Source organism: Fulmarus glacialis, unplaced genomic scaffold (genome assembly GCF_000690835.1).
Source record: "Fulmarus glacialis isolate BGI_N327 unplaced genomic scaffold, ASM69083v1 scaffold5412, whole genome shotgun sequence".
NCBI classification, from domain to species: domain Eukaryota; kingdom Metazoa; phylum Chordata; class Aves; order Procellariiformes; family Procellariidae; genus Fulmarus; species Fulmarus glacialis.
Genome location: NW_009197055.1, coordinates 13971 through 27680, shown reverse-complemented (window position 1 = coordinate 27680; position 13710 = coordinate 13971). Strand labels below are relative to the sequence as shown.

The 13710-nt window shown below is 36.4% G+C and overlaps 1 protein-coding gene across 1 annotated transcript in view; it reads right to left on the bottom strand.

Annotated features, from left to right (window-relative positions):
* The window catches only part of LOC104072812 (transcription factor 12-like), a gene marked incomplete at both ends in the record, with an annotated part of 72837 nt that overhangs the window by 46927 nt on the left and 12200 nt on the right, over window positions 1-13710 (bottom strand). The window contains one exon of the mRNA XM_009572393.1: window positions 10617-10719. Coding sequence (XP_009570688.1) covers window positions 10617-10719 — 103 coding nt within the window. The remainder of the gene's footprint in view (window positions 1-10616; window positions 10720-13710) is intronic.

The following is a 13710-nucleotide window of genomic DNA, read 5'->3' as shown; positions in this document are numbered from 1 at the left end:
ATTTCTCTAAGTACAAAGTAAGACAGAATTGTATCTCAGAAAATAAGCAAGAGCTCAGTTTCTAATCTTGCATATCTGTACAGATTTCAGTATCTTTCAAACCTGAAGCTGTATAATAACGCAACACATCTATATGGAAACAAAATCTCCTCTAAAATTAAAGAAAAAAGAACTTATAAATATGCGAAAACAAAAATCTCATTTTTTGACTGATAGGTAGAATATTAAGGTGTGCTAAATGCTTTCTATAGTATAACTCACATGAGCTTCTGCAAACTCCTTTGAAGTTAGGGTGACGTGATCAGAAGATTCTCTACAATATTTCATAAGGCAATGCAACTTTTAAGATAGGTAGGACATATTTAAGAAATATGGTTCTGTAAGGAATTAATTTTTGTAAATCTCTATTCAAACAGGTTAATCAACCTGTAGTTTAAGTTGGAAAGTACCTCAAGACTCCAAACAAATAAATTAAATCTGAGGTGACAGCTTGTAATGGACTAGCAATATGTGAAACAAATAAATGATGCCATAGGAAAGAAAGAAATCCAGCCAGAAACAGAAGTGTTATTTATCACAGCGAAATAGTAAGGCAAATTTCACTTTGCTCCTACAATGCAGAAAACGTACTTAAAACTGCAGTACCCTGATAAAGAGCGTACAAGTACACTCTTTTCTATCTCTGCAGAACTTTTTTTAGACACGATACAAATTTACTTATGATAGTCATGCACGTAGGTATTCAATGCAGACTCCAGGGATCAACGTGAAGCTTACAAGACTGTTAAACAAGTCACACATTACTCTCAAGACTTCTGCTTTCTATGTCCCGTTGTATAAGAGGAAGAAATTGCAAGATGCCTTATTTGTATTGCATTTGTGCCTAAATTCCCAGGCTTATTTTAGAGGTCCCTATTACACTGGGAAGTAAACTAAAATTTCATTACAGTTATTGTGACGATAGTACTGGTTTTGCACAATCCCAATTCGAATTTACATATTTTACATTTACACACATTACATATTTTAGTGCACTTGGTTCCCAACTACCTTTAAGGCTCATGGCCAGACCTCCGCAGTTTTAGGAAAAACTGTAAAATCAGTCTCAATTTATTTCAATAGTAATCGCTGTGTTTCTTCCCCATTCCCATTTCAATGAACCTTTGTTATTTCATCACTGAACTTAAGGCTACTGCTTTCTTTAAAAAGAGGAATCGGTAGCAGTAATCCCAAATGCTGTCAGTTTCTTTAATATATATAAAACACAATATCTCATAAAATGATGTATCAACTCTCTCCTATTTCATCTTCAGATGGGGGACCCCTCTGAGTGTCTTGCAAAGAAACCCCCAATCAAACAGCACCCTCCCTCCACCAAATGCCATCCAGGTGAAGCTTCCACACATAAGGATAACAAGGTTTCTATTTCTCAAAGTGACCCTCCATCTGGATGCCTACAAAATAACTCCGCAGAATTTTCAGCCGACTTCCCAACGTAAATATATGCGTTAGAGTGACAGAAGCTGAACACCCATCTGAAAGCCAGAGTGCTGCTAGCCTTCAAAAAAGCGTAAAAAGACAGCAACCAAGAAAGCCTCGCAAATAAAGCAAGGTATTACCATCACTTAACAGAATGAGTTGCAGTTTCTCTGGTCTTCTGCACACTTCTGTTACATGAAAATCTTTCACCCACTTTTCAGAAACAAAACTTTGGTGCAATATTGGACTAAAGTGAAAGTGTCCAGACATTATTTTTCAAATCAAATTAGAAAATTTTGTTTTCTTTTGATGATACTTGTTCCGTTAATCCACTATATAGCTGAAGCATTGCACACCTACAGCAGCTTACAGCTCCAGGGAAAACGCAGTGGCCACTCAGGCAACTCACAAAAACAATAGTATTAGAGGCCCAACACCTTCATGCACTTAAAAAATAAAATTACATCTTTTATAGGCTCGCTCGTTCAATTTAATCTGTTTTGCTTTCCCCTCTGAGATGTCTGTGTATCTAAACAAAGTCAGGTTTCCGGCAGCAACAAACATTTGACTCACTAAAATCCAGTTACTAAAGAAAACTATTACCAACTTCATATCATATTAATGCAAATACTGTAATGCCCCAAATCACAGAAGCCACTTGTTTTGGCACGAGCAGCCTAGTTACAACATTTTGGATGATCAGTTCAGAATTTAATCACTGGATACAGGCTGCTGCATTTATTAAAAACCGGACTGCTAGCAACTGACAGGCTACAGCTACATGCACGCAAGAATGAAAAAAAATTAATGGAATGAAATAGAGATTAAGTAAATGATTTTTATGCACCTGGTGATAAGCAAACATCTTTATTGCAAAACAAAGACAAGCCATGAAAAATTACAAAATTATCTTTTAATCACCAGTGAGCTTTCTACAGTCTCCTATTTGAACAGGATAACAGTTATTATGTAGATCCCTAAGCAACTGCCTCATGGGGAAGTTACATCACCAGTATGGGAAAGAATCACCCCCTCCTCCCTTCTCCCTGGAAAGGAGCTTGGCGTCTTCAGACAGACTGAAATTTAAAATCCTACAGCTTCACCCAGCTGATCCCATCCACTGGAACACATCTACAAGTGCCCAGGGATGGCAGGAACCACAGGAGAGAAATATGCCCTTTCAGCATTTCATGCACCGATGAGCCTTGTAACAGATAAACATACCCTACAGCAGCTAAACTGACATGTTATAACAAAGAGGAAATGCAAGACTCAAAAATTTCATCAGATTACTATTTCTTCCCCTTTTCAGGCAGAGTACACTGTGATAAATCAACACTCAAATGTATCAGACTGCATTAACTAAAAACCAAGCTTTGCAGAACAAATTTTACTCAGAACTAAAATATTTCAAAATTTAAAAGCCACAGACTTGCATGTTTAAATTCCCAGACTGGCAATTCAGAAGTACTCAGTATGACAAAAATTCTGGGTTTAAGCGTGAGACCTTTTTGAAGAAGGCAACATTTCATCCTCCTCCAACATGATTAACACTAGGTCCCATTTTTTTTCCCGTTAGCGCACAGTGCAAGCAACACTACTGCCCGCGGGCCACTAGAACTGCAAGTTCTACTTGTGGGACACAAGTAGAACTCCCCACCTGTGCAGAGATTCCTATGAGTCCTGTGAAGGTACCTGTGGCACTGGTAGTATCCAGTGAAAAGGCATCAGCAGCTCTTCCTAGTACAATGTTAAAACATAATAGTTTGATGGATTTTCAAGGAGAGATTCCTTCACTTTCTTACTTGCCAGAAATAAAACCTTTTTGTTTTTTTCCTTGAACCACAGCACCACAGACTAAGTCTGAAAACAACTCCAACACTGATTTGGAGATTATAAAAATCTTCTAAACTTGCACAATACTACCCATATTTGTTAAGGATGAACTGCCTCAACGCTCCGGCACACTCATGTAGCGAGCAGATCACCGACAGGGAGCGGGGAAGGCCGGCCGCTGTGCACCTGCTCACCCCCCTCTCTTCACCTTCCTGCGCTGGGAGCTGCGGAGGCCTCCTGCCAGCAGCGGCAGCGAGGGGAGGTGGGGGAGCAGGCAGGCAGCCACGACCACGCACCTACCTGGCAGACCCACACCTGAGCACCACCTGAGGAGGGCTGATAGGGCCCCTCTGCCACAGCTGCTGACTAGGAAGAAGATGAAAGTCTCAAGGGGGACAGAGCACAAGTGGACACCTGCTACAGCATAACATTACAAAGGACACGAGCTCCCCGCTACATTTGTAGAAAGCCTTGAGGTATTACTGTATTTAAAGAAATGTTAGGAAAGCTATTTGATTGAAATATTACTGTAAACAGAAGGGAAAACTAAGCTTAACATACTCTTGTGAGCAAAAACCCAAGGGTAAAAATGCCCTGCACTTAGCACTGTCACTAAATGACTGTGTAATTTAATTTCCCAGAAACCCATTAGCTTTCACAAAAGGAAAATGAAGAGCATATGAGAGCAATTCTTTGGTGTGAGTGGAATTTATTTAATGTAATACCTGGGGGGGTGGGGAGGAAGATAAATCTGAAACCGTACCAACAGATACAAAATATTGCAACTCTAGAAAGCTTCAGCCTGCAGATCGGCGGCTCTGCGCCAGCAGTAACCAGCATGTCAGGTCCGAGGTTTTACAGGTACGACTGACGAGAGCCTGCCTCTGCCCAATACGCCACGCCAGAGCCGGGACACAGCCAGATGCAGAAATACAACAGAACAAAAGGATTGCTAGCATTTAAAACGAAAAAAAAAAAAAAAAAAAAAGAAAAGGGACCTCAATTTATTTATGGAGATTTTATATATTCATATACAAAGCAAATGATACATCCATTATCTGGAAAAGAGGAAGAAATCATTGAAATTTAACTTAAAACATTACTCTGGGTTTTAAATTTTCATTATAAAACCCAAAATACTATAAAATTCACATTAGGCTTTTAGCCAATCTATAATATCATATAAAAACAGTGTCAGTCAAGCAATTAAGCACAGTGACACGCCCAAAAGGAAAACAACATTCTTAGAAGGAAATTTAAATGTACATCTTCCGTTTGCCAGATTAATTATATGCAATGATTTGGAAAGGAAAAAAAAAAAAAGCCTATCTGAAGCAACAAAACATGAAGCTTTACTGGGATGAAGCAATGGCAACACTTACTTTGGGAAAAGTAGCCATGATGTATTACATACAGATGAGTCAACATCTTGATATTTTTAGCTTTAATGATCAAAACGATAAGTGATTTGATAAAATGTAAACGTAATACTGTGAAACTGCATGATGCCAGTTACTGTAAAGTGAATTTCAAGGAACTCTTCCAGCATGGGAAATTTACAATCTATGGCTTGTGGTACATCCGTGTCTTAGAGCAGGAGACTAGTACCCCCAAGTATTGTAAATGTGGATGATCTTATACTTGCGTCTTTTTTACTAAGAAAAGTTTATCTGAACTCTTAGCCTACAATAATATTTGACAGATAGTTATGCACTATGTGAAGCTTATTAGCTATCCTTTTGCAATTTTCATTCAACTTACTGCCCTACTCCTGTAAAATGAGATGAACTGAAGCACTTGTCATAATCTTTGTTGTGCCCCTATTTTGTCATTTTCTTCTTTTAACATTTTCCTCTTTCTTCCTAATGAATTCTCTGAAGGATACAAAATATTCTGTCCCCACCATTCTCCAAGTTAATACCGATGTAACTGCATATAAATTATTTCAGATCAATCTTGCCATTACTCATGTCTCTGGAGATCATTTCCATTGTGATCGTCTATTTCATTCCATGTGTTAAATTAGTAATGACTACAGAAGGCAATTCAAGGAAATCTAACTATTATTTTGGACAAATACAAGGTCTGCCAACTCACTACTCACATCTGCCCTCTCCCTTCCTAAAAAGTAATTAAAACAAGATTCCTAACAAAAACTATAATGGCATCATTCTTAACATTTGCCATTTTCATAACTACCCTTGCTTGCTTCCTACTATTGCCCTCACCATCATAAAGTCATTTGATAATAAGCTCTATCTCTTCGACTCCAAAATTCTTTTACTGAAGGGCTACTGATGAAGAAAACTAGCAGTTTTTCTGAAGATTAGTTAGATTCTTAACTGAGAAACAATTCAGATGCATGCCTTCTCTTAATCGTATTTTAAAGTTCAAAAGCCTCTCCTTTTACTGAGAATAACCTTTCCCAAATTAAGATTTAAAAGGCTTACATCACCTGTTCAAGAACAATATCAATACTGGAAAGCTTACAGAGGCTTCAGCTATTTACCATGTTGCTTCAAAAAATGCCCCTAATGTTCATCTTTAAAAATACTTACCACTCTATCCAAGCCAACTGGAGTGCTTAACTTACAAATCAAACAATAGATTTTACAATAAAAATTAGACATAGTAATTTCACTAGTTTGAAAGACACACTGGCAGAAGCACAACCATTCTTACAAACCTACGCAATCAGGCAATCAATTAAGTGAACAGGAACTCTAAAATCACGAGGCATTTCAATCCAGATATTGATTGCTCATTTATATGATTAATTCACAAAATGAGTCTTTAGTTTCACAGTAACTCGAAAGACTATCTTTGAAAATTCATGGAATTTGGCTTCAACCCATCAAGCACTTCTCCGCTCCTGCCGCCCTTCACTCCGCACGGCAGTTTCTACCCAGTACATACCTATTAACGACCGGCTACACTGGTACAAGACAGTTAAACACTAAGGAGGGTAAAATAAATGGTGTATGTATATGTATGTAATTTACTTGCAAATCCTGTTTTGTGAAGCCTGATGACAAATCACCCGAGTGATTCAAGCGCATCAAGTACAACCAACATTAAGGGAAGCCACCCATTAAGGGAAACCCCAAAATGTATTACTCTGCTTCCATAAGAGAGTACTGTGTTTGGTTCTTTCACCTATTTTTTTCAATCAGGACAAGAATCAGGCTTACCCTTTATATTCACAGTATAAATAGTTAGAGTATAAGAAACCATATTTTGATTAACAATCTGAATATAGCTCTAATTACTGTAACAAGCTTCTAATCCCTCCCTTGTAAATACTGACTGATGTGTGTCTTGACTTCCCTGCATTGTCAGGTCCTCCATACTCTTAATGCTGACCATAAGAAAATATCATGGCTATACGTAGCAGAAGTTAGCTTGTTAGGAAGAGGAGCACAGTCACCCCCTCACTAGGATACTAACAGAGGTGAGTGTTACAACATCAACAGACAATATAAAATAAACTAGTAACTACAACCCTGCAGCTGGTCTACCAGAGCCAGTGAGTAGGTGAGGTCGGGAAGATGCAAGTGATCTAAAAATCCTCCGTTCCCACACATTCAGAGTTTCTGATTATGACAGTTTCCAGTTATCTGGCTTGACAGGTCTTCAAACCCTGTGGCTAGCTCAGGAACACCCACAGCTCTAAAATTTAACCCAATTAAACTGTAAAGCAACTAGTTAAAGAAATAATGAGAAAACAAGGAAGAATACTTGCCAGAAAACTTGGAAGAATGATCTCTCTTTCTAGTTCAAGGGACTGATTTCAACATGGCAAGCTTATATTCAACCACCACCTTTTCACTCACTATTGACTAAATTTTTTAATGACTTTTTATCATGTACAAGCTTGTGGAACTGTGTAGTATACAGATGATGAACATTGAACACAAAAGTTTTGCCTTTATCTTTTCTACCTCTTGTGGAAAGAGACATAAAAAAGAAATGAAGTCACCCACTTCAAATTTTCAAGATGGACCAACAAAAACCCCCTTTAAGCTATATTCAGGAATGATCTGCTTTCTTTCTTCCTGGTAAGCAGAAGTAGAAAAGCTCAGTAGAATAGAGTCCAGGGAACAGTACAACAGAAGATACAATACCACAAGCTTGAAGGGCCCTAGCAAAAACTGACCTCTACTTGCAAGTGCAGAGTACTAAAAGGCAGCATAATTAGAGAGAAAAGAATCTCATATCCTTGTGAATAGTTTTCTAGAATGTAATTAAAACAGAAAGTGTTGAATAAGCAAAGATTATCAAGTCTAAATGGAGCTACAATACCACCAATATATCTTAGCCTGATTTTCTACATATCTCTATGGATACCAACAGACTATGCTGGTGCCAAGAGGATTCAGTGGTTTTACTTAAAATACAAGCAACGGCCCTTCCTTTTTTATACTAACAAATCAACAGGATAATTCTGGAATTCATTAGTGAAGAACACTAACCAATCCAACATAATAGCTTTACTTCCTCTGCAAAACACTTCAAAAAATATCTAAATGAATATGGAAATGCATCTTTCTGTGGCAAATTGTTCATTATTGAATCATTATCAACTCTTGTTAGACAAAATTTCTCTCTTTTGCAATGTACAAGATCATTAAAATGTTTGAGAGCTCCATCATGAAAGACAGTGGCACTTCATAATCCGCTATCTCTTCAGGCAAATATGCTTACGGCTGAACATAATACACAAAACAACAACATCCCCTTGACACACAATTCTTTCTTTTAATGGTGCTCTTAAGTGTTGACAGCAATGGTGAAATATGTTGTTGCTCGCTCTTTTTTTTTTTTTTTAAATAGTTTTTAACTATTTCAGAGATGTATTTCAGTCATGATAAAATGTTGGGAAGGGATGTGTTTCTTAGATCTTCAGCATGGAACCTCAAACACTCCATCACTCCATCTCTAGTGAGACATTTCCTATAAGCTCATCAAGTTCATATTCTTAGCCTCCACCTCCTTTTAACCTCTGAAGATCACAGAATAATCAATCAGTGCATTAAATATCATCTACAGTAACTAATAAAATGGATGTTTTCATTCTGTTTATGGGAAGGTGTCTACAATTTGATATTAACAAACTGTGTAACCTTTTTTTGTCTAAAAAACTTAAGAAGAAATCTCATTTTTCTTTTCAATAATAAACAAAAAAAACATAAACACAGATAGTGGTACTATATAGAAAAATGCTACTCAATGTTTTTATGTAGCTTTTATCATTCCTTTCTCCAAACTTCCAGCATCAATTTAAGATAAGCTGCAAAAATGCATGATGTGAAAGTATGATATACAAAGCTGCATCCTATATTGTAACATAAGTAAAATGAATATAATTTTTTGTTATGACAAGCCAAAAAACCACAGGTGGAATACTTTTAAAAGCATACTTTTAGAGTTTTGAGGTGTACATTTCTTAGAGATATACTGAAAACTTTCTATAATTCTATGCTGCATATAGAAGGAAATGAAGTACTATTGCTCCAACAAAATAAAATCCATAAGAACTGTTAGCGATAAAGCATTACAAAACTATTTCAGTTCACTATTTCTGCTTTGGGTAAGTGACTGACACATACACATCTTGCAATTCATTAATTCTCTCTACAAAACAACCTCAATAGAGGCTTCTTCTCAAATCTGTATTAATGATGTAATTCTATTAGGTCTAATGGAATCACCTAGCCATCTTTTCAATAAAATTGAAAAACTAAGACTACATAGTTGCACCAATTATTTTCTTCATATATTTAAAGGTATATATTGTTTAGAAATTGGATGGCTCAAAATAAAAGCATGAGCAAATAGTTTGCCTTTGGTAATATAAATTAAAAAAAAAAAAAAAAATCAAACTTTGCTATATATTTTTGTAAAATAAAATCAGTATGAGCTACAAAGAGCCATTCCATATGTGCTACTGATCAAAATACTGGAGAAGCAAGTCTTTTTAGTCTCCTGTATTTAAAAAAAGATAACATATTTGAAACAGTATTGGGGGGAAGCTCTACTCTGCTTTATCAAAATAACTAAAGGAAACTACATTTCAGCTTTACTGACTTCAGATATAAATATCATTGACCAATTGACATGTACTCTCTCTAAACAAAGACTACAGAGACTGTCATTTTAAAATTACATATTTTCAGGTTCACATATGATGGTTTAAATGAAATTCTGTTTTCAACAATAGCTGTGCTTTGTCTGCCTCTATTTCAGAGAAAATTAAAGTAGTAAACAAAGACTGAGCAAAGTAGAAAGATTTCCAAAAGAAATTGCAGACCACCAGGATTTGGATTTAGGTAATCCACTTAGATTACCATGGCTATGTCTTAAAAGGACAATACTGAGATCACAAAATAGGTCACGTCTACAAGACGCAGAATATGTAAGTGAAACAATGTCAAACGTACAAATTCAGAACAAACATTCAGTCATCCCTAAGTTTAAGACACAAGAAAAAAAATTTGTCCCAAGACCATGTATTGCCAAACAATAAATATTTTGAAAACAACATTTTTATGCTCCAAACTGAAATAGGGAGAAGAAGAGTTTCAAACAATGCTATCAATACATTAACAAGTTTTAGGTAACTCAAAAGTGCAGGCAATAAAGAAAAAGCTTTCAATACCTAAGCCCACAATATAATACACATTTTGCTTGCTTGTTTTTCCAGTTTCAAAAGCAGAAAATGTTGGACACCTACAGACTGGAAGCAGTAACAACATTTGCCTAGCAAAATAGGAGTTTGCATCTATTTCTGAGAAGTTACAATGTTTCTAATACAACAAATATCAAAGAAATTAGAAAATTAAAAATAAGATGCAAGCCCTCAAATTATTAACTGAAGAAAAGCCTAAAGTAAATTGGTAGGTAGTTCAGGAATCAACAGTGTTAGAAAAATAACTACTTTTTTTTAAATACACAAATTAAAAATTGCTATAGATGTCTTCTCAGCAAAAGTTAAGGAAAATTCAACTTTAAAATAATATAGAATTTACAAGAGAAATGTAAAAATCAAATCAAAACATATCAGCTTTCTAGATCGACTTGAGAAAATCTAGGTACTTCCTTCTTCTAAAAAGTCCTGGACAATGGCCTTTATGAGGAATTTGCCCAACATAAAAAGATTTCAATAGGGAAGTCAGTGTTGCTATGAGAAACAGAGCAACTTCCAGATGCTTGACATGTCAGGCCTAGACAAGGGAATGAAAAATGTCTCTTTCTGACCAAAGAGGCTTTGAGGGGATACTCGTAAAGAATTACCTACTTACCCATCAGATTTGAGTTCATGAAAGGTGTCGGGGACAATCCTTCATGGGGCCCTAATCGACTGTCATTCAAGTGATCACTGTAATGAGGACTGTCTGCAAAACCCTAGAGAGAAAAAAAGACCAGAGTATTAAACAGATTATTTGGCAGCCCTGCTAATTGAGTGTAATGACACTTTCCTAATTAAATGTGCAGAGTCACAATTGGTCATTAATCACAAAAGTTGGCTTTTGGGTCTATCTCACAGAAATTACTCCCTGCCCACATTTTACCTTCTCCCCCTTTTCTTTCTCCCCCATCAAAAAGAAACCACATAATTTCTTAATAAGTTGTGTCCTCATGGACAATATTTCTAAAAACTGAATAATACTGAGATATTTTTATATTTGAATCCTCTTAGTGTTAAGTCGCTAACCACTGAGAGAGTAAAATTAGTCTGAAGAGCTTGGAACTGATTTTTTCCCCCCCCCCAAGGTTTCTGTTTGCATTAATAAAACAACACAGCAAAGAGGTCAGGAAGAGTAACTGACATTAGGAAAAAATGTTAGTGCAAACGACAAGAAGAAATTCCATTTCCCCTTGCAGCCTGCTATTAATGCTACAGATTAATAGGCATTTTGACACTATCACATTACTAAACAGCATAGCTCACTGACAAAAGGTTTACTTCCAAATAGTGATGAAATAAACAACTCTGTCACCCAACCTGCAAATAAGCACTCAAACTGAAATACTGTTTTGTACTTTTCTAGCATTAGTATAGCCAACTTAGCAGACTTGGAGTGATCCTAATGCAGTCAGGAAGCACTGGCTTATTGAAAGCTTGCACCAAAGGTATAGAGACAGAAAACACAGAAGCCCTAAGATTATTTATTAATTAACCCAATTATTATTTAATTAACCCAATTACTTAAAATTCTCTTTTGTACATTTCAAAATGCTTTCAGCTTTTCCATATACAGATATGGATATGGTATTTGCCATTCAGACCGATCAGATGTGCACCGAATCACTTATTCTGTACCAAAACATGACAGACCTGGCACTCAAAATTGCACCTTCTTTGTAGCCAAAGTTTTGAAAAACATTTTCCAAACCTTATCTTACGATTCCCACTTACTCACTTCTTTAAGTCTGGTAGAGAGAAACCTAAAGCTCAGGCCTAATTAAGGGAGGAGAGAAAATTGTTCACAGCTACCAGAAACCATCCCAAGTGCCCTGGGACTATAAAATCATCAATCACTGAACATTTATCATTTTTTCAGACCACAGGCTCACACTTAAGACAACATTAATGGGGCTGAAACAGGCCTCACTATCTTTGCAGGCGTGCTGTCAGTTCTACCAAAGGGCTAGTAACTGAGGGCTAAATAACTGTCAAATCACTACCGCTGCTTGTGGATGCATGTTACAACTCTGGCTGCTATTCGGCTTTAAAAGTAATCTTCTGGGAGTCCCGACTCCCAAATGAATCTTTGACTGACTTTATCTACTTCAGAATCAGCGATACACATGTGATAGGCATTCAGAAACAATCTTAGTGACATTTACAACTTGCTTATGACCACAAGGGTGTCCTCTGGTAACCATGACCTAGCCCCGTCTGTCAGACAAGCAGCGTGTAGCAGCAGCTGCTGAGGAAATGGCGTGGCTCCTAGCTAAGGTCACCACACGTGGTTTATTTTTATGCTGAAATGAAACAAAAAAGAAATTATATCTGCTGAATAAAGACACAAAAATTTTCAAATAGAGGACAAAAAAATAAAGCTCCTAAGTAGGTAGCTTCCTATTTGGCTCTCTGCTTGTACTCATTGTGGTTTTTTTTAAAACCTGTTTCCCTAATACATCAAATATATTTTATTTTTAAAAGAAATAAACTAGGAAGGATGCTATCAGTGATAAAAGAGAATCCATATCTTAGACATTCAGGAAGTGGTGCCTAGATGAGCCCCAGAAATGGAAATCTTCAAGAGATCTTTATTTACAAAGTAAATAATAAAACTACTGAAAATATAATAGGAGTAAGACTCATTTCATACACGGTTAGATATCATGCAACACAATCTACCTAGTGCACAAGATTAATAATGCTCCTCCCCAAGTTAATACTGCATATTGCCCCCATCCAATAGAGAAATTGGAGAACTAGGTGGGTAGTTTACACAGAAAGGAATGTTCCCCCTTCTACCATCAGAATTCCTTCAAATAATCCTTTACATCATGTTCTTTTCACATACCATTTCAGTTTCCCAGAAAGAACTTGCATTCAATTACCACAGCATCGAAGTTGTATTTCTAGACCACTAGACAAATCAACTACTTCATCTACCTGAAAAATGCTCCAAGAAGTCCTCCACAACACTAAAGCCATAGAAAACAGAACATTTACTATACAGAGGGAAAATGTACTAAGGCATATGCAAGCACTTTAAATAGAATTGGGTTTTTTGTACTTGAATTCAAATTCCTAACTAAAATTAATTGTGTCAGACATTTCATTCTTTGTCATGCATTACAGAATTTACACTTGTGCAAAGTGTCACCTCTCTCAGCCTTCATCTACAGTGGGCCTATGTAAAGACGTCTTAACTTGGCCACCATCCTTGACACCAGGTATTCAGACTCTTAGTAATGAGTTATGGATTATCAGCTCAAGCAGCAGAGTTTTGTTTGGGATTAGAAACCTTGGGCTGATTCCCACATATAACTCACCCACACTAAATGAATACAAAATAACCACAAACACATGCAGTTTTGATTTAACAAACTTCTTTTGCACTTCACAAAGCAAATTAAGTAAAATCAGAAGAGCTCTAAAGGACAATGATTTAAATTACACAGTGTTATTTCAGAACATTTAAGCTGTACTTCAAATAAAATTGCATTCCTGATACCATTACTTGCTTTTACATCTGTATTGTTAACTTACATAATAAACAGCACAAAGTTGTACTGGGAAGAACTGTAATCAATCATAGATGAAAACTTTAGAAGCTTCCAATAGCTTCTGAAAAGCTACTGGAAGCTTCTAGTCATACAATCAAGGCTTAAAAAATTGATTTAACAAATACGATAGTGCAAAATGACAACATATGT